Source organism: Nestor notabilis, unplaced genomic scaffold (genome assembly GCF_000696875.1).
Source record: "Nestor notabilis isolate BGI_N333 unplaced genomic scaffold, ASM69687v1 scaffold13114, whole genome shotgun sequence".
Classification (NCBI taxonomy): Eukaryota; Metazoa; Chordata; class Aves; order Psittaciformes; family Psittacidae; genus Nestor; species Nestor notabilis.
Window position 1 is genome coordinate 1188 of NW_009924332.1, and position 21943 is coordinate 23130.

The 21943-nt window shown below is 35.7% G+C and overlaps 1 protein-coding gene across 1 annotated transcript; it reads right to left on the reverse strand.

Annotated features, from left to right (window-relative positions):
- Nucleotides 1-1291: 1291 nt before the first annotated feature.
- CEP89 (centrosomal protein 89kDa) lies at nt 1292-20645 on the reverse strand (the record flags this gene model as incomplete). The annotated part of the gene is made up of 16 exons (XM_010012560.1): nt 1292-1381; nt 3988-4129; nt 4807-4974; nt 5871-6051; nt 7712-7823; nt 9257-9364; nt 10258-10341; nt 11449-11499; nt 11850-11992; nt 12362-12580; nt 13995-14049; nt 14932-14960; nt 17065-17170; nt 18311-18512; nt 19134-19289; nt 20539-20645. Coding segments are annotated over 16 exons (1953 nt in total), but the record flags the coding sequence as incomplete, so codon positions are not given.
- Nucleotides 20646-21943: the final 1298 nt, after the last annotated feature.

Consider the following 21943-nt stretch of genomic DNA (forward strand, 5'->3'; position numbering starts at 1 on the left):
TCTTGTTGAAATAGCTGAATATGGCTAAAAGCCAAGGCAAATCATCCTTTTATAAGATAAGAAATAACACCCACGTTATCAAGTCATATCACCCTTTCAGAAAAATTAATGCATCTTGATACTATTATCACTGGAGACAGATTACACCTAAATATCTCTTTAAGAAGAATATAAGCCACTATCTTGGTAGGGAGATGTTTTCTAAATCTAGAATTACATGAATGAGGGTGAAGAATGGCTAAAACCATTTTATAGCTACAGTAGTATAATTAGAGAATTCTTTTATGGTAGCATTTCATGCATTTAGGTACTTTATGAAAGGTTCCTTAAAAATTTGAGCTATTTTTCAGCTTACTGCTTTCTCTTCACATCTACAATTTGATTTATTTTCTTTGGTTTTAATTCTTGGGATGTGTTGATCCTTACAAAGTGCAGAAGGAATTGGTCTCCGTTAACATAGTAGTGAACACTTGTGTCATTAGATGCAGGAACAGCTGCTTAGTCTTCACTGGAAAAATGCAATGTACAGTGACTCTCTGCTTTAGGGTAAACTGCATAAACTAGACCTAGTACAAAACAGCTTTTTAAAGTAATGTATGTTACTTTCAATATATAGAAACCAATATACCAGGTATCCTTCTCCTTCATTGAGTTTACAGTAAAAGCCATTACAGTAGCACCAAAGATGTTAAACCAGAAGTTTCAAATGTATTTCACACTACACTGCAACTATACACTACAATTTGTGTTTGTTTGGAGAGCTGTGAAGGTAACTTATAATGTATTCTCCAATTAGGCTAGATGTTTGAACATCATCTGATTATCTAAACATCCCATTTTATGGCCACACAAAAGTACTGATGATAACTGTAGACTCTGTAGATTTCATTTCAGAGAACTGTAGATTTCATTCTTCCAAATCTAACTGTAATAGGTTTTAAGTTGAAGCATTAGTACAGCCTCAAAAAAGTAGCACAGAGGATAACTGGGTTACACTACAGAGCAAGAATGAAACACAAATAGAGTTTTTAATTATTTTTACAACCAGTACTAATTCTCCGGGTAATGCTGCAAATGTGATGGCACAGCAGACATGCAGATGTACAGATACAATACAAGAAGATAATAGATATTTGTGAAAACTATAATGATTACCTATTTTGCTTTTTAAAAACTCTTTACAAAATAATGCATGAGTCTTTCATAGAACACACACAGATTAACTACTGAGTTTTCTCATTAAATAACCCAAAATGTTTTACATAATATTTGCCTTAGAAGCAGTGCTTACCTTAACTTTTTCTTCCAGCCTTCCCAAGCGTAGACTCCCTTGTACTATTTTGTTGAGAACACCATGATTCTCCTTTTCCAAACATTTGACCTGCAAAGATGTAGTATACATAACTGAATGTAGTCATTACTTTAAACAAGGCAGAGAAAAGTGCATGCACCAAGGAAGACAAAGCTATTCTGTTTTGAGCTCCAACAGTCTGAAAAAAAGGATGAAAAAAAAATCTTTGAAATTATTCTAATACTGGCTAATTAATAAATGGTCAGCTGACTGCAAATACTATCTCATTAACAAAGTAAGACTTTGAAACAGTTTATTCTCAAAGGATTATAGCTACCGATACTGTAAACCCAACCAATCCTGCATATTTTTTTACACATGGATATGTAGGGATCCCACTCGTATGCCTGAGATTCACCCTTGGGTCAGATTTACTAGCCTGCTCTCCAAAGAACCCTTCCAACTGGCAGGGATTCAGGCAAGGAACTTGCCTGATGTGGCTTATGAAATGCTTCTCGTTTATGACTGTTTCCATAATTTCATAAGCACTGCATTCTCTCTCAGATATAAAATGTAAACCAAACAAAACCTGCATAAGCTGTAAACAATGAAACAATTTTAAATCTGTAAGAGATTTCAACTGAATCAGCAACATCTGACCACCACGAATGACCCATGTCACTCCAGAGACACACCTCCTTTCACAGAAGTCAAGATTAACTATCATGGCTGGAGTCATGAGCTCCGTGCTCAGTCAGTGGCATTCTGGTTTACTGTGTGGTGGCTGAATCATACAATACAATAAAGTACCATTTTGACAGCTGCTAACTCAGGATTACAGTTCATCAGTGTTGCGCTGCCAAAATTGATTTAAATAAATTTGTTGCTGCTCTGTTTTACTGGACTTATCAGTAGGTTGTCACTGTTTCTGGAACTAGTAAAATTAAGACTATCCATTTATTTTTGTAAAGATGGATACTATGGACTTTTTTTTTTTAATAATCCTCGTTAAGTAAGAATATAGAGTAATTAAGTGCTGTATCCTTTCCGCTCTCCCTGTTCTTCTGGAATAAATCTGCACAGAAGAAATTACCGAATTTTGAGGGGAATGAGAATACATTTTTAAATATATATCATGTTCAATAGTGGCTTTTCATAATAATTAGGGTTTGGCTCTGGTTAAATTTTGCACGTGTTTGTTTTGTAGGCCTTCCCAGATTACCTGTCTACAAGATACCTGCCATCTACCTTTTTGCCAAGGCACATTTTAAGTTCAGTGATTACAAGTAGGAACAGATTGTTCTGATTCAGCTCTACCAGGCAGCAAAGTAAACTGAATATTTAAAGGTTTTACTGACTATTTACTAGACTATTTCAGTAGAAAAAGTCTGTCTTGGACTATCTCTGCTGTCAGATCAGACACAGTGAATTCATTAAAAAACCCAAGACTTGTGTGCTGTTTAGTTTCTAAGCCACAAGATGGAAAAATAATGGATGACAAATAAGCATGGATCATCACCATACACACAGGACAATGTTATACTGAAGGAAGAGATAAATTATGTTTTGCATGACAAGACTGAATCAGTTTACAATTGTCTAAAGAAAGACAGGCTGTAATTGACTGCATTTTGGGCTGTTTTCCACAGACCTACTGTGAGCACTTTGCACACACATGAAACTTGATTTTCTAGTGTGTACTTCCAGGTGCAGGTTTCAGAAGGGAAGACTACGATGTCAGATACTGCACACTGGCAAAGATAGGGTTTACACTATCTTGTGGTGACCAAAGTTATGCTAAGACATTTCCTTCTGAAACATGCTTTTACTGCTAAAAGTATTCTGAACATCTACTAGGGTATTATTAACCACAGCACACAAATGGCATTCCACACATGTGGTATGCCGAATATTTGAAGGTAGATACACCAGAGACTAACAGATAAGAACCAGTTGCCCTAATTCCTAGGAGACGTTTATTGTGCCTAGTTTCACAATCTGAAAGTCCACTTAGCAGTGGACAAGGATTTGAGCTGTTCCTCTTACAGAATTAGGAACCACTACGGAATCTTTTTTTCAACACTGATGACAACCTTTGTCTACTACTTGAACAACAGAAGCCAAAGAAGCTTTATTTTAACAAAGTTTTGTGAAATGGGTTCCAGACCAATCTGAAGTCAGAATGACAAGATGTAAAATTCAAACCGTGTCCAAGATCTTGTAAAGGAAACAAAGAGTGCTTCTAAAAAGCCCAGCAACTTCCAACTTGTTCCAAAACTCAACCAGCCTGTCAAAATGACTGCTCACCAAAAGGGAGATCACCTCAAGCATAATAGTTTACCTTTATATTCAGAAATGCCTATTAAAAATTTATGATTGTGTGCTATTTTTCTAACACGTGTAGCCTCAACAATCGAAGCCAATCTCTAAGGCAGGTTAAAAAAATCTTCTACCGTTGCAGACACTCATGCTGATGCTTAATAATGTTATCTCCAGAAATTGTGGTAGCTGTTTTTAACCACTCTTCTAGAAAATAATCTCTTGATGCTCCTATCCTGTTTGCAAAAGTCTATTTAAATAGCTAAATACCTAAATAGAAATTACAGCTTTTTTGATAATTCAAATTAACAATTAGTTGTGCCAGTAGGATAACTCTGTGAAATATCAATTAAGTAATATTATTTAAAGGTAATTACCAAAAACATAAGATGATCGCGTTCCTGAGTTATCTTCTCCACTAAACCAATAAGGTTTGTTAGATATAGATGGGCTGCAACTTCTTTTTCCGTTGCTTCCTCCAAGTGCTCTTTCAAAAGACCTATTTTCTTCTTTAATTGTCTATAAAATTAACAGAAAAAGGAAAATCTTCAGATAGATTGGGAATTAATAACGGCATAAAAAGAACTTGCACTGCATGTGCAAATCAACTTGTACAAGCCTCAATCAAATGTACTGTTAAAAACACGTTGGCTAAAATATTTGTAATGTGCAAGCATGATTTCCCATTTCTGGGGGCTTTTTTTCTTTATAATATATTGTGTGAATAACAACAGTAACAACAATTCAAAAAAGTAAAATAAAATTTGTGCAATGGCTCCAAGTGCATATTTTTATAAAAATTGTAACAGTAATACTGGTTTTACTTTTTAAAGTACTGTGAGCCCAACTCTTAACCACTCAGGTTGTGAGAAGGTCTGCAAATAGTGTAAGACCCTATTTTTTCAGGTGAGTACACAAATGATTCATTGCTATAGCTAACTACTAGCATTAAAGATGTAGTCTTAATTTGTATGTAGACCTTAGAAAAGTGTGCATGAAAACATATGAAGCTCAGCAAAGTTACTGGACAACCAGCTCTTCAGATGTGATCAAGATTTATTTGGGAAACACGTTTTTTCTGTTATAGGTACAAATTACACACTCTGAGATGTCAGACAATGCTTTTATAGGTATTTCTGCTGTTGTCTTTAGAAATACAACTATTTCTATATAAGAAAAAGAGAATGTGGTATGACCTGTTTGTCTTTTGTGTCATTTCCATCTCAGTTTCCAGGATCTTCTTGTCAGCCATGAAGTTATTTTTCTCTAAAAGCAGTTTCTTGTTCTGAGCTTGCAGTGATGCTATCTTTCCCATCAGATCTTCCACCTCACACTGCTTTTTCTCTTGCTCCTGTTGTAAATTGCTGCAAAAACCAACCATGTACAACAGGCATCATGTATACACCTACTTCACTAAAACGCTAAGTTACAGTTAGATACCCATGTTGAAGGTATGAAAAAGATACACTGGGAATGTTTAATGTTCAGTGGTGACATCAAAGAGAGGAATTACAATCTCATATGTTATCAATCATGAATGAAGCATAATACAAACAGAACTTTTAATTAATTGTGACTGCACTTGAAATAATAGAATTTCAATTATAAAAATATCCTGTATAGTCCAAATGTATTCCCTTCCTCATTTTTTTTTTCCCCAAAGAAGTTACTAGCAATGCCAAAAAAGAAGGTCTAAGAACTTCTCAGGAAAGCACTGTACCAAGAAACAGTTTGCAAACAAATTTACAGATGTCTATAGAAAAACATTACAGATTATGCTGCATACCAGCACTTTCGTGTTGTGCTGTTTTGTGTTATTTCTACATTGTAAAGATTGGAGAAACTTAGTATTTTTAGTTAGAATTTCAGGATCCTTCAGACATTTTCCTAAAGATGGGAACAAAAGAACACGAATGTTTTATATAGTAGTGTCAATAGAAGTAAATAGATTTGACGAAAATTGTCTTTTTAATGCCTCCTCTTCCACTCCTGAAAAAGGTACATTTAGAAGTACATACTCTTACGGTAGAAACATTTCTACTCATGTCTCCAGATCTTGGATTTCCTTCTGTAAATTTAGTTGTCTATAAAAAGCACAACAGTAATTTTTGAAGTACTTTCCTTATACTTTGGTAGTTACCTTCCTAGATTACCAGCATGTTTCTCTTCCCCTCTTAGCTACAGACTGATGCGTATGCAGATCTGTTCAAGTGGATGCTTTGTGGAACTGTTTCTCCATACACCATATGTAATCTCATACCTTTTTAAATCGTTCACCAAAGCAAAGTGTTCCTCTGCTGCTATTCTGCTATTCAGCTTGGCTTTTAGCTCTTCACAAGTAGAATGCAAAGCTTCCAGCTGCTTCTGGTACTCTGTTATCTCTTTTTCTTGACTCTGTTTCTTATCTTCTAAGATCATTATCTGTTTGGTCAATTCTGAAGCTTTAGGAGGAAAAAAACCCCACAATTGAGTACTGTAGAACTAATTCAATCACCTAGCGAAACTCCAGCTACACCAGTAATACGTTAATTCCCAGTTGGTCACAGCATTCTGTAACAGTGGATTTGTCAGTTTGTTTTGTATTTTAACAGTTTAGTTTGGTGTGGTGTCCCTCCCATCACCCCCTCAAGCAATTTGTTTTGGAAAAGTGCTAAAGCTTCAAGACTGCTTCTTTTCAGGGCTATGAGCTATTTGCTCATTGAAATGCCATTTTACTCTCAAGAATACTATGATTCAGATTTTACTAATTCAGGGAAAGAACCTAAAATGGACCATGACTTTTGTATCCTAGTAGACAGAGCACACATTTTGAAACTGCCTAGTTTCTGTTCACTGATCTCCGAGTGATCTTTTTCCTGTAGTATGTATTTCAGTCACCAAATATGCTGCCAAAGCAGTTCTAGGAACTGAATGGAAGATCAGGGTCCTTGTTTCCTTATAAGAACTCCAGCAAAAGGTAACAAAATCTGTCAGTGTTTCCTAAGGATGTTCTGACAAGTCATATCACATTGCTATTTGAGATTTGGATAGAGGAACACCTGATTTTGGGTTATTGTCTGTCCTTTGGCCTTGGGTATGAGTAGTTATCTTCTCAACACAGGTGGATACATACAGAGAAAACTAAACAAGAAGCTCAGAAACTTTAAAAGCAGGAAGGAAAGTATTTATTAATTAAATGGCAGACGAATAAAAAAAGTCAGCAGTGGAGTTTTGCCATGTACATTCACTTAAAGAAATTGTTCTCATCAGTGACTTACACTGATCTCACATAATTAAACATTCTTCAGAATGTCCTAATCTGTGAATCAAGATTAATTTTTGATTTTTAAACTTCAGTAAGAAATCTTACTTGCAGTTTTGGGATTTTAAACTGTAACACACTTGTTCTCTTTCTAGTATCAACTCAGAACTAATTAAGAACAAGTACCCAGAGGACTCTACCACTGCAAAAAAAAATTATCAGCAGAAAAATTAATCTTAGTCAAGAAATAATATTTACAGGCAAGACAAGAAATAGCTAGTGTTCTGAACTCAGGCAAATGCAAGCCTCTGATAAAACAGCAATAGAAAACAGATTATTACTTGACGATGCATGTAAATTTAAGCAGTATCAAATTATAAAACTGTAAAATCAAATACTGCTACATGTAGTTAACTATATTAAGCAATGAACATTGGTTACAAAGCAGAAAATGAAAAACCCTACAAATTCTAAATTGAAATTTAAATAAGCAAATACCCCACAAATACCAACCTGTAAAATTTAAAGTGCTCTTAAATTACGAAAATTAGCATATTGCTGCTTAACAGTTGTTGTCACATCTTCAGAGGAAACAGATCAACCTGGAGTGTGCTGTACAGTGTCAATAGGTGATACTGACATTTCTTCTCAGTATCAATTGACATCTGAGAGCTTCATCTCATATTACGGTTACATACATTCAGCAATGCTTTGTAGGCATGTATGAAGTTGAAAAAAACCCAAAACAAACCCAGCCTGCCCTAAAACCCACCAAAACAAACCCCCCATTCCCCAAAAAACCTAAACGTGCAGAACCATCTTTGGTGTAGCTAAAATGACTAGCAACTCAAGCACTTTACCTTCTTGAACATGTTGTCTGTGAGTATCTTTTGCTTTAGCTTGTTGAATTTTGAGTTGCTTCATCAACAATCCGTTTTCTTCCAAAACCAGGCTGGCTTGAGTTTGCAGCTGCTGCCTGCAGTGACAACCAGCTTATAAATTAAATATAATTCAAATACTAACTTATGTCCAAAGAGAAAACGCTAATGGCTTCCAACAGCGCAAAGTTATAAAATGGTGTCTGAACCTCTTTAAAGAACAAACTAGCCAAGGTGAAACAGTCCCACCCTTCTCAGACTTCTCTTGTATGAGAGAATTAAAGCTACATAATGGTGCCAGATGACTTGGAGACAGCTATGTAACTAGTAAGTGAACCAAATTTGTTTTCAAAACAAAACCCAATACCTTTATAACCATGCATTTAACCAAACCTATACAGAAGCTAAATACTTCCGTAGTTATGCCTTGTGGAGGCTCTCACTGAAAGTCAGTTGATGTTATTGGTTAAATCTGCAGAGATTAAGATTGGAAGAGACACAGTGAGTCATGAATTTCTCCTAGCGTAGACTCGGTGTCCTATGGTCCCTTCCATACAATTACCACCAGTGTCATCAGCACAGTAAGAATGTTTATGTTCACTACTCACAGTGGATGCTATTCAAAAACCTGTTACACTGCTTAGGAATCATCTTCCAGTTTCCCCTGTAGGTTAGTTTATGGTGACTGAATACCCACTTGTTCTAGTAACTCTGCCCTCAGTCCTATAAAAGCAGCTTATGTAGTATGTCTCCTGTTCCTGATGTGCATACAGAAAGCAACACTGTCCTCTCTCTCCCTTCATTTTGTCTAATGAGAAAGGCCAATCTGTCTAAACTCCAAATAAAAGAGGCCCTCCTTTTCCTTGGCTACACCACAAACTCTTTCAGCTCTGTTTCTCTGTACTTATATATTGATGACTGGGACTCTCCAGATTTCCATGTAATTGTGTGGTTATTGCCAGCCTCTACTAGAAGGATCAATTCTACCATTCCCCAGGACTATACTGCCTTTTTTCTTTTTTTTTAGCTTAACAGCTGTTGTCCTAAAAAGCTCACAATCATCTTGTGATGAACCAGTATGACCAGTCTCTTCTCAATCTCAGTTACCAACTGATGAATGCCTGATTTACGTAAATTGTTATTAAGCCTCATATGTATATTATACAGTTTAATGTCACTATGTTTGCAAGATTCTTCTAATGCCATATTCCAATGAAAACCTGAGGCACATTCCTACTATTAGTAGAAGTACAAAAGTTAAGTATGTAACCTGCAAGCTCTGGGACAGAATTACATGGGCTTCAGGTGCAAAACTGCACATTCACTATTTAATCTTTACTTCAAAATTATTCCAGGCATTGCAGATCAGCACTGTCCCTACAAGACATAATCATGACCCTATTAACCCTTCAGCAAAACTTAATTTGCTTCAAGGGAACAGAATTTTTCCTCAAGTGCTGTCTTAAAAGTTTGCATGCAACAAGCAAAATAATGCGTAGGTTTTGAATTAATTTTTAGTAATATAACTTGCCATTCTGTAGGTGTAATAAAGTTATTTTTATTTAATTGTTCATGCAGGTCTTCATTCTCCTTCACCAACTTTTCAACTTGAACTTTAAAATTCTTCATATCTTTCTGGAAGACAAAGGAAACGGCAAAAAATTCTTCAGAAGTATTCTAATTTTTACATAAACAAAAACATATATACGTGTGCCTCCTAATTCTTCTGTTAAAAACATATTACTGTACTATTCATCTTTAATTCAGATATGCATACTTCTAAATTGCTTCAATCTAGTAATATTTGATTAAAAATAATATAGATATTTGAATTGTGTCACATTTTTGCCAAGTGTCATTTGAATTAAGCAAGCTGTAGATCCTTAAAATATGGATTAAAAAAAAATAAATTCTGGAAATTACTAGATGATACTATATATTATCAGTATGAATGACATGAATATGAATATGGTAGGATAATACAATGAATTTACAGTAATCTGAAACTGTCAATGTTTTCTGCTCATTATATGGCTTAATTTTTTGAAGGAAATAAATCATTTTGAAAACCTATGGCAGCTCTTCTCTGAAGCAAATCACCATTTTTCAAAGATTCGGTGACAAAAAAGTACTTCTAAGGAGCAAGAAGGGTACTCATTCCTGAAATACCTATAAATAAATATTCTTCTACCACAAAATCCACAGGCCTGTAACTGGAAGAACAGCTACACAGGGCACTGAATCCCCCATTATGAATGACAATAGTAAATTCTTTCTACCCCTGACTGTGGTATGTCTTACTCTATTCAGACAATCCAATTCTTGTACATGCCAGTGTAGTGCTTGCTTCTATATCTGAACAGGCTGATGAAAAAAAGCCAAGCAGGATAAGACAGTACAATAACTGTGCATGGAAAAGTAAAACAAAGTCAATTTTAATTTTAGGCAGAAAACAGCTTTGACAAATACCTTAAAAAAATTTCAGTAATTTCTACTTTAGTGTAAATGTTCTTAAACTGGCAACTTGCCTCATGTTCAAGATGTAAATCTTCCTTTTCTCTTATTCTGTCTTCATAAGCCAATAGAAGAGGTGATAAATACTTCATATCCAACTTAAAAAAAATAATCAATCCATATAAATCAATCACAAACTATAATCTTACCAATATTTTTTACTATTTCTCCTGTTATATATTGCTAGTTTTAAAAGTTCTTCAGGGTTTTTGTATATACCTTGCAGACAAAAGTGCAGGGCTTATACAAGCATGCAGACCACTATACGCAAAATAATGCTGCAGAAGCACTTCAGAGCACCACTTCAGGGACAAGCTTTGGAAAGGACAAAGCTGAATGCTATGCCTGCACACTTCACTAAAAAGCAGCTATTACTTATATATAACACAGCAGAATGTGAATGCAAATGAATATGAAACCAAACTTAGAATACAGTTAATAAATAACCTAGCCAAAATTTATTACTAAGTAGGAAAGGAATTTTTACACTCTCAAACCTGTATCTTTAAAACTAAATATATATGTACTTCTTGGATATATTATAGCTTGGATATTATACACTATAGCGAGAAATATTATATATTATAGCTAGAAAGACAGAGCAGAAAGAGGACCTTCCTATTTCTGTATAGTTCTGAATAATAGGAAGGAAGGAAAAATTAAGATCTGATTAGCATTTCAAGGAAAAATTGTTTCATATATTACAAATCCAATTTCACAGACCATTTTTCTTCTCCTTGCAGAAATTCATAAGCACCTGGTAGACCCATGACCATTCCTACCATAAGAATCGCCAAAATACGATATTTTATTTTAGTATCATCTTAAAAACAATTACAACAGAAGATTAACAATTAAGCAATATTCCTTGAAGCAAATTATGCACTAGACAATACTAAGGGAAGATGGAAGATGGTATTTATGATTCTCAGGGTAACAGTACCTCTATTTAATTTGAATTCAGTAGTTCAAAGCTGGTGATTATATGCAGCCTGGAGCTGCAACTGCAGCTGCACACTTCATTGCAAAGTTTTGCCCAACATCTTTTTATGCAACAAACATGAACGTTTATAATGTGGTACCTGTATGTAATAGTTCAGCAGAACAACTAAATAATATCCTGGATATCTTAGATCCTATAAACAAATTCTACTACTTTACTCAGAAAGGAATGAGCATGTAAGTGAAAATATTACTTTACTTACCAGCCATGGTGGTGGTGGTCCTTTCATGGGTAAACTTCTCAGTTTTAGATGCTAAAGGAGATTTTTAAAAAGACACTCAAATTATTTCCCACTCTTCGAAGCACTGACTGTTCACTGCAGCCACAAGTATTACCCCAAACAAGCTTATGTTTCTGATTAAGTGTTGCATATGTAATACACACTCAACAGATGTCACCAAAACTGGAAATTCAGTATCCTATTACTAGAGGAGAAAGTCTAACTTCTTACAAGTTAGATTTAATGATAAATGCTTATTTTAAATTTCAGAAAAACCTATACCATTTAGCTGATTTGGAGTAAAGAGTCTTAAAAACTTTAAGATGAATCAAAGAACGATGGGACACTTCAGTACAAAGTGCCTTTATAACCAAGATTCTCACCTCTTCTTGGGCCAATGGCCTGAATTTAGTTTGATAGCGACTTAATTCTACATTTAAACGATGAACCGTCCTTTTCAAAGCATCATTTTCATCTATCAGTTCTTGCGCTTGTTGTCTAAGAGAAAGTAATTCTGTAGCCTCCTCTATCAAAACAAATATCCAACAAGAAATTTCAATCAAAATTCAAGGAATGTTCACAATAATTTGTAAATTGTAAGGAAAAAACCTCAGTAAGCTAGAATCATAAGAGAACTTCTCTCAGAATACTGCAATGGAGTAAGCCCATGAGAAATTACTAACAAGAAAACGTTACAATTCAAACCACCAAGCAATTCTTTTTCATGAAAATGTAAGTATTCCTTGACAAAATATCTATACATGTAGAAAATATGGTTTGGAAAATACTCTGTATAGGTACTTGCTCAAGTCAATGAGTGAAAACCTACTACTGCAAGAATAGGTTGTAAGAAATTAGAAAAATCAAAGAAGGAAACTATGTATTTTTCTCCGACCTTCTCTATGCGACTTCTCTGCAGCTTCTTTAAGTCTTGTGTTTTCTTGTTTTAGTCTCTTCAGCTTTAATTGCAGTTCTTCCATTTGCTGTTTTGTTCCCTGAAACTGCTGGACCATAGCCTGGTATGCCTTGTTCAGAGACCAGTTTTCTTGTTTTAATTCTCGGAACTTCTCTTTACTTATATTTTCCTGTGCTTGTCTTGCCCGTATAGACACATCTGTAATGCCATAGTACAATGTATTTAAACGATACTCAGACTTGAATATGAGTTTCAGCGAATTATAATATTTATTTTCTAATATGAGCATTATGTATGAATGATACTTGTTAGACATTCATCAGCTCATAGCTCCCAGAAGATAAGGCCAGAAAGAATGAAAAAGTGGACTGGAAAGAGAGCTACATAGTAAAGTAGCTGCAAGCTCCCACCTTTTCTTTCAGACACTGAAAACATTCCTTCCTTATAGGGAAAAGAAAGTGTCAGCAGATCTCCCTCTCCCTAGCATCAGTGACTAGAGAGGTGAGACACAAATATCCACTGAATTGTATGCACCCTGCATGGATCAGTCAGTCCTCTTGACCCCTCCTTATTTTTATCCTCGATGTAATGAAAGCTTTACCCTCCTTCTTCACTGAACAGGCTTCAATGATCTGTTACTGACTAGAAGTTACTTAACAGTCCTTACAAAAGTAAAACTTTAGATCATCTGCAAAATCATGGATATACTTGTTGCATCAGTAATAATGGATCACACTTTCAAATTTTTCTTTCATCCATGTGGCCAGTAAAACTTAAAATGAAGGCTGAGATTTTACACTTACCATCAGACTTCTAAGAGTCAGCATTATCTAACAGCATATATGCTATTATATGCTATTAGATAATGCTGACTGCTCTATACTAGTAACAGTCAGCATTTACAGATATTTATATATATTTATTTTATAAATACAACTTAGTATAGAACAGATCCCTAGCATAGTATATAAATTTGGAGCTATCTCTTGTAACTGATGACACATGACAGCTTAATGTGTTTAGTAACATTTCAGGCACTTATGATCACTGATAACTTCCTGTGGGAAGGCCCAGGACACCTGGACAGCACAGAAACAAACAAAAACCCAGTAGCTCATGACAGGCACACATCCCATCCATGTGACACACACAGCTCAGAAGGTGCTGTGCCTGGAAGTGTTACATAGATGCAGTAACACACAAATAACGCACTAGATAGATCACCCATCTCATATCACTGTACATTTACCACTTCAGTTGCAATGGAATACTTAAAAATGGTGACACTCTCTAGTGTAGATGAAACTTAAGGGACTCAGAGTTCCAGTCTTCATTACATTGTTTCACAATCATTTATTTAAGATTTCAAAAGTCACTCAGATTGGAAAATCAAAACAAGTCTAAAACACCTAACATAAAAATCCTGGAACTCCTGTTTTTATCCATATGACAGAGCACTTGCCACTTTCTCATCTCCTGTACAGGAGAATTGCTCCCTTTTCTCCCCCCAGTTTAGGCTTAGAAAAAACTAGCAGGAAAATAAGTTTTTATACACATACGCATATTATTAAAGTGAAAATGCGTAGTAAAGTCATAGAAAAATCAGAAGTACCTGGGGATGGCGGAGGCTTTCCATGTATCAGATTTTCAGCTAATGATTTTTCTTCCTAGCAGAGAAATAAAGAATTAGACAATTTGCTTTAACAATTACTTTCTGAAGTAGTCTGAACAGCATCACTGCTGGAGAACTTAAGAAACAGAACTTCTGAAACAATTTCTTTTATATTGACAACTTGTCATTTATGCATCTTGACATCATTTTGCCACTTACCACTACCATCAGTCACTTGTGGACACCCGAAACTTAGTATTTTCTTTAGCTGTCAGAGATGTACAGCCATCAAAACAATTTTATGGCTGACATAAAAGATACATAAGCATAAAGCTTCTTGACCAAACAGGATGGATATTGCTCCCACTTCTTAGTTTGTATAAAATAAGACTTTAGGATAGTAAATTATGATACAAACTGTCAGGCCCTAACTGTGACTCAGTGAATAAATTAAAATGTAAAATATATGTGGTGAAGGACTTGAAGGAAGAAAATGACCTTAACAATGGAAGTACTGACCATTTTTGTAAATAATGTTCTAGCAACTTTATCTAGGAAACTGAACTTTTGGGTATTTTTTTTCAAGCTTATTAAAGCATGCAGATGGGCCCAGCTGGAAAATTAGATAAAAATTTGCTGAAGCCAGGCTTATAATTTGACAACTATCAGTAATAGCCATTTCTTGCTATAATATGATGTCTTTCACTCTCAGTTTCATTCCTTCACATGAAGAACCACAGAAGATTTATTTAAAAATGAATTAACAAACCCCAACTTTTACATGGCCTATTCATACTTTTTCAAATGGAAGCCATTCTTGTACTCCAGAAGAAAAATATTCCCTAGTAGCAATAAATTAATTTTCTTCTAAGTGACTGTAAACTATCAGCTCTTTATGACACCCTTTTCCCCAAAATTTACAAATTAATCTTCTTACCTTTAAATTCAAGCCAAGATGTTGGTCTTCTGCCAAATTAAAACAGATCTTTCAGTTAATTAAAAAAAAAAAGGCATTTTTAAGTCTGTAAACTATAAGGGTTCATGTGGATATGTAAGCATATATACTGCAAATAAATGTAAGATAGTCCTCACAAAAATCACAAACTACATCACTAACTTTCCATTCTCTCTTTCATGGTGTATCAGGACACTGATGGCAGACCTTATTTTACCTCATGCTGTATAGATGCAACTACAGAAAAAATGAAGCTGTACTGCTGTCTTCCACAATTATTTTATAAGTTCACTAAAGGACAAATGAAACATTTTTATTGATTTTACTGAGCCTGAATTCTATTGCATCTCTGAACAAGCCAAGTGCAAATCTGACCACTTATAAGATCTGCAGCACTTACTATGCAAAAGAGGGATTAGAAACATTTTATATATCCCATTATTTTCAGTTTAATGCATCCAGTTCCCAAATGGTTCTCAAAGCAATCCATTCTTTCTGAACAACTCCACTGAAATAATACTGAAAGAATACTGGGATCCACAAAAATAACACTGATTTTTCCAAAACGACTCTATTGTGCTTCCTGTCTTATACTCAACAGCTGCTAGACTGCTGCCATCCTCTGTCAAAACTGCATACTGCAGGTCTGCAACAAATTCTGATTCCCACTTCTGATTTTAAAATAATGGAAAAGTTAACTTTGCAATAAATTCGTAATTGGTCTTACTGTCTTGTCATTTTTTTCCTTCACAATAGTCTATTGTTACAAGAAAACAGCCTAATGACAGGTCCAGTTATGAACCAAATGTCCCTGATTTAATCCATTCACTTCCTGCAAAAAAATGATTTGTGAAGTTTAACAATTCAGAGTTTAGGGTGATAACCTGAGATTGATGATCATGTCCAGCTCTCTATTCTGTCCACTTCTATAGAAAGGATTAGAAAGGATAAACAATCTGGTATCTTGCTACTTGAGCATTTAAGGGGAAAAAAAAAATCTTACTGCTGATTTTCAGATATCAATTTTTTACCCAAGAAAAGATGACTGATTAAAAATGTTTTCTTCTATCTCTTCAGCTTTTTTTTTTCCCCTAATATTGATGGTTTCTGCATTTTTTTTTTGGTTTTTTTCCCCCTTCATTTTTTGAGCATAAATAATACTCCCAATAGTTTCCAGAGTATAAACTGGATTGATTCTGCCACATACATCAACAGAAACATAGTAGAGAATGGCTGTACTAGACAAGACAAAGAGGCCACGAAACTTCCCCCCCTGCCACCTCTTTTTACACTGCCTGACAGTGGATGTTTAGGAGTTTCAGTTATAGAGTGAATATAGACCAATCCTCCCTCTTTATGCAGATTTTTAATTTTATGTAACTACTAGAAATGGCTAAGTATTTAGTAGCATTTCTTTCCTTTTTCTTAAAAGGAATATATATTTTTTAATAAAATGAATGATAAAATAGTTAGGGTTGGAAAGGACCTTAAGATCATTTAGTTCCAACCCCCGTCATGAGCAGGGACACCACACACTAAACTGTTGCCCAAGGCTCTGTCCAACCTGGCCTTGAACACCGCCAGGGATGAAGCATTTACTTCTTTGGGCAACCTGTTCCAGTGCCTCACCACCCTCACAATAAAGAACTTCTTCCTTATATCTAACCTGAACCTCCTCTGTTTAAACCCATTATCCCTTGTCCTATCCACTAGAGTCCCTGATGAAGACTCCCTCTACTGCATCCTTGTAGGTGCCCTTCAGATACTGGAAGGCTGCTCTGAGGTCTCCACGTAACTTCTCTTCTCCAGGCTGAACAGCCCCAACTTTCTCAGCCTGTCTTCATATGGGAGGTGCTCAATCCCCCTTATCTCGTGGCCTCCTCTGGACTTGCTCCAACAGCTCCATGTCCTTCTTATACTGGTGACCCCAGAACTGCACACAGTACTCCAAGTGGGGTCTCATAAAAGCAGAATAGAGGGGCAAAGCAGAGTAGAGGCATACTATATGAGAGGGCACACTGTATTAGAAGGTAATACTATATAATAATTTTTTTCATAACAGGAAATAAGGGCCTTAAAAGGTATGTCATTTTGACTTAAAGTAAGCTTATTTACCTTCTATTTGCACATTTGATTCATCCACCAGCACCTGAAACTCAGTTTCATGAGAAGGCACGTCTTTCTTTTCAGCATGTGTACCAGGAGATGGTGGAAACTCTTCCTATGTAAAAATAAGACATGCCAAAATCATGGTAACACTATGTGTCTTGACGACATCTGTATGAAACGTTTAGTATACTACTGTCCCAGTTGCACTTGGAATTCTACTCCAATATTTTAAGACAATAAATTATAAGACATACTCTTTTTTTGTTTTAAGGCTCTATGTATATAAAATATAAAATATAAACCTTACAATGATCAATGGGAGGTAGGAAACTATGATAGCCATTTAGTGCACAGGGCAAATATTCCCCGTCACCTTATTCAGTCACAAGACCCTGTGAAATTATCCTACATTTGCTTATTTGCTGTGTTGCACCTAACTAAACTTGCTCTTAATAAATGGTCTACCATTTATCTACTATATCACAGCACTGAGGGATTCAAGAATAATTTTTAACACTGCCTTCACTGTTTTTCCCCTGTTGACGGCATACAAGAGTCCCACATATTCCACTCACTCCCTTTTTTTACCCCTCATTCCCTCCTCTCACTGACTACTATCTCTTCAGTTAGAGGTATTTTCTGGTTTCTTCCACATACATAGCATTTTATTGCCTCTTTACTATTCGATTACTTCTTCCTCTTTAGTAAAATTTTGCATAATTTCGGACTGAATTTTAAATGTGGCTTAGCAGTATTAAGCTGCTCATTGCTTGTTATTGCTTGTTAAGAGAATCCAAAATTGTAACATAGAAAAACTCCAGTGGTCTTCAAGACAACAATTACTTTGTTTGATTCTAAATACCCCATCTCTACGTCTCTGCTCATTAGCGCAATACTGAATCGTTAACCATTTAAAAGTAAAGTTCTTATTGCTTTTAACAACCTACTTATGTAACTGTTACGCTCAACATAAAATATTGGGCATTTGACAAGACTAAATTATGCACAATTATTATATACAATGCCAGTGTTTTCCTGGTAAGAAAAGGGACCCAATAATCAGGGATATGGAATCTGAGAAGATGAACAGACCAAACTCATGTAGGAGTAAAGGAACCACAAAAAGAAGGATGTGAAATAAAAATTGACTAAATGTCTGAAGAATAGGATAACAAAAAGCCTTAGAAATATTTAATATTTGCATGAATATATTAAAACATGGTAAAGGAATTAATGCATTTGAAAATCCTACCTTTTTATTCTTGCAAGAAACAGCATAAACAGCATCAATTCTAGCGTTTTCTCCTCTTTTCTCATTACTCTGAGAGCTGGCCTCTGCCTCTTTCTCACCATCTGAAAGATAGGTATCCATGTCCTCATCCTCACCATAATTGCCTGATATTTCCAGGGACTGCACAGGAGATCTGTCACTGCCATCAAATTTCCAGTTGGGCCTGCAAGTAGAAAGCATGAAGTCTGTTTTAGCATTGCTTACTCTTCCATAAAAATAAACATTAGTAAGGAAGAACTATAGTCTTACAATACACACAAGAACTCAAAATAGCAAAGACAAACAGACACCTAAGCTTCTGTTAGCTGCAAATGAGGAATCTAGCCTATGTGTATGCTTTAAAATAATTAACACTGGAGCTACATTTTCTTCTCTATCTTAAAAAGAATGCCAGATCAGAGGTCGACAGCTGCTAACTCTACTGGAAGAAGAGTCTGAAATAACTCTTGAGCACAAACGAAATATCTGACGTAATTCAGATGATTACTCAGTGATTAACTGTTTGTGTAATTGATCGCCATTTGGCAGAAATAATACATGGTCTTACATGTGATTGCTGTACAATCCAAATCTCCACATCATGCATACAGTGAACACTGTATGCATAACAACACTTCATAAGAAAAGCAGTAAGGATTGCAGATACTTCAGACATAATTTATGATATGATGAGTAAAACTCAGTAGCTATAACAGCAGGATTTTGCTCTAACTCTGTGGTAAAATTTTATCATTGGCAGATTCTATTTCTAATACAAGGTATCAAACCACAAAGTATACGCTACCCCATTCTGATCCCTGTGACTGTTGCATATGGTTCAAAACATTCTTGTTCCACGTAGGTGGAATCACTTTCAGAAAGTGATCGCTGCCGAGGCTGAGGAATAGCAACAGTGCGCCCTGTTAGTGTTGTTGCAAGGATAGCAGCTGCTAGAGCTGATCTGGAAGGAAACAGAAGAAAGCAATGAAACAATATTGATGTCTCCTCTGTGCTCCACATTTTATGCTTTATTCCTTCGCAAAATGTTTTCACTATTTAAGCAAAGCAAAATGTTCACAGTTAACAGGCATAAACAACAAAACTCCCAAAGTAAAGCACAAAATTGAGCAAGCTATTGTAACACAGCTACCTAAAGAGTAAAGTACAATACCTACTGGCTTTTCCAAATCACATGCATGAAAATCATGGAATATACTGAGTTACATTCACCAAACTGACAAGGATAATTTACAGTACGCAGCATTCACTTTAGCCATAACAGTACTACCTGGCATTGTGTTGAAAAAGTGTTCCATATTCTGTTATTTTGCTTTCTAGTTTCCATTATTCCCTACTCTGAACCTTTTACTGGTAACTGAAGCTGTTAATAAATGCTGGCACACTGCAGAGTAGGGCAAATACAAGTAGACAGAAATGCCTATTTGTGGGATGCTGCAGAGAATAGGGAAGAGTAAGATGAAGATGAGAAAACAAGTAGGAACAAAGACTAAAGGAGAGAACTGGTGAGGACTGTAAAAGAAGTAACAGCAACTGGAGGTCAAAAAGGAAGAAGAAATGAACCAGGATTAAGTAGGAATGTTACAGACACTAGAAAGACCAAGGAAGACAACAAGAACTGAACCAAACAGAGAGAAAACAAATAAACTGTCAGAAACTAAAAATGAATAGAAAATTGAAGTCCTATTTTCTAATTACGCAACTTTCCTATACAGCTAATTCAAATCCAATCCAGCATGGTTTTACATACCAGTTTTTTTAAGTCCCTGCTTTTCCTAATATTCAATAAAATGACATGTTAGTTACATTAAATTTATGCATTTCTAATGAGCTAAGATTTCCTGACTCGTGGTACTAATACAGCTACAGTCCTACACTCTACTGTAGCCAAATTCAAAATGGCCCTAACTTTAAACAGTTAATTTGTCTTTAATTGACTCAGACTTATACTAAGTTATATATTCATAATGGTCATTGTCCTAGTTATTCAGCATGCTTAGGAGTGGAAGAAAAACAGGAATCTTTAAAATCCAAAGAAGGAAACTGCCCCAATTAAAAATGTATTCTATTTATGAAAAGGTTTACGTAAATACTGCAACGAGGACATGCAATTCTTCTGATCATGCTTTTCTAGTGTGCTATTGAAGTTGATGAAGAAAAAAACATAACAAAACAAAGAATTCGACACCTACCTGGGCCTTTCTGGAGAAGGGTTTGGACTACGAGGGGGAGGGGTGCGGGGAACTGCAGGTTTAGGAGCTATGGTAGCAGCAGGGACCAGGCCATGAGCTATGTGTTTCTAAACAATTTAAAATAAAATTAGTTGACAGTGACTTTAAGGATCACAATGAAAAAAGCCCAACACAGAATTGAACATGCACAAAAACTAACAATGTAAAATAATATAAAAAGAACGATTACATGCAATTAATGTAAACAGAAGACTTGAAATGGTTCCAAGTTTAACTTTTCACATGCACGAACAGCTGCTAATGAAGGTTAGAAATGTAATTTACGTAAGACCCATATACATAGGTTTTCCATCCACTATGTTACAACCTGCAAAACCAGAAACTTATTCAAGTTTGGCTTGGTTTTTTGCCTTTTTTTTTTTTTTCTTCTGTATATATACAAGAGAAAGGGAGTACTAGAAATTTACAAGGGATAACATTAAATACCAGCTCAGAAAAACCTGGACTGGAGTTCCCTACAAAGAGTACTCTGGAGGGGAGCACTTGCAATTGCCTAATCCAAGTCCCTGCTCCAATCAGGGTGAACTAGAAAGGGCTGCGGTAGCGACTCCACAATCTCGCTGGTCAACCTGTTTCACCATTACAGTATTTCTAAAAATCACTATTATGGACCACTCCTACAGTGATTCTTACAGTCTATTTTTATATCGTTACATTTAAGCTGAAATTTTTGTGTTTGAATTTGTGCCCACCTGCCTCTTGTCTTTTCTCTATGCACTGGAAAATACTATGTCATAACCAAGTCCATCAGCTTTTCTACGGAGTAAAACAGGCTAAGTTTCTGGTATTTCTGCAACAAGTTTGGAGGTTGGACGGATTGTCTATTTTGTTCATTCGTGTGTATGTGTGTCCCCTCCAATTAGTCTTGGTTGCCTTCTCCAGCAGGTTAATGAACAGGTTAACTGTGGAATAGTTCTGCCTTTACATGAAAGCACATCAAATAACCAAATGGTACGTTACAAAGATTGGTTTTTTAGTCGGTCTTACACTGCAAATGCTCTTTAGTTCTGGAAGCGTGTCTGGTATGCAATATTTTGTTGGCTAAGGGCTACTGACATCAGATGTCTTACTGTGATTACCAAGGAATACAGCTAAGCTAAAAGGATGCTGTCATACCACAGTGAAAGACACTATAAGATCAATACTTCATTTTCATTCTAATAACAAAAAAACCCCACTTCAGTTACTTCAGATGCACTGGATGCCAACACCCGCACCGTTGTTAACAATCCTACAACCCTTGGCTGCTCTAAGCTTTTACTGGGAGTTTTTATCAGTTCCCTTTGCGGCAGTGACCGTGTGCTCGGAAGACCACCTCCACAAGCGCCTGCAACGACCGAGCTGC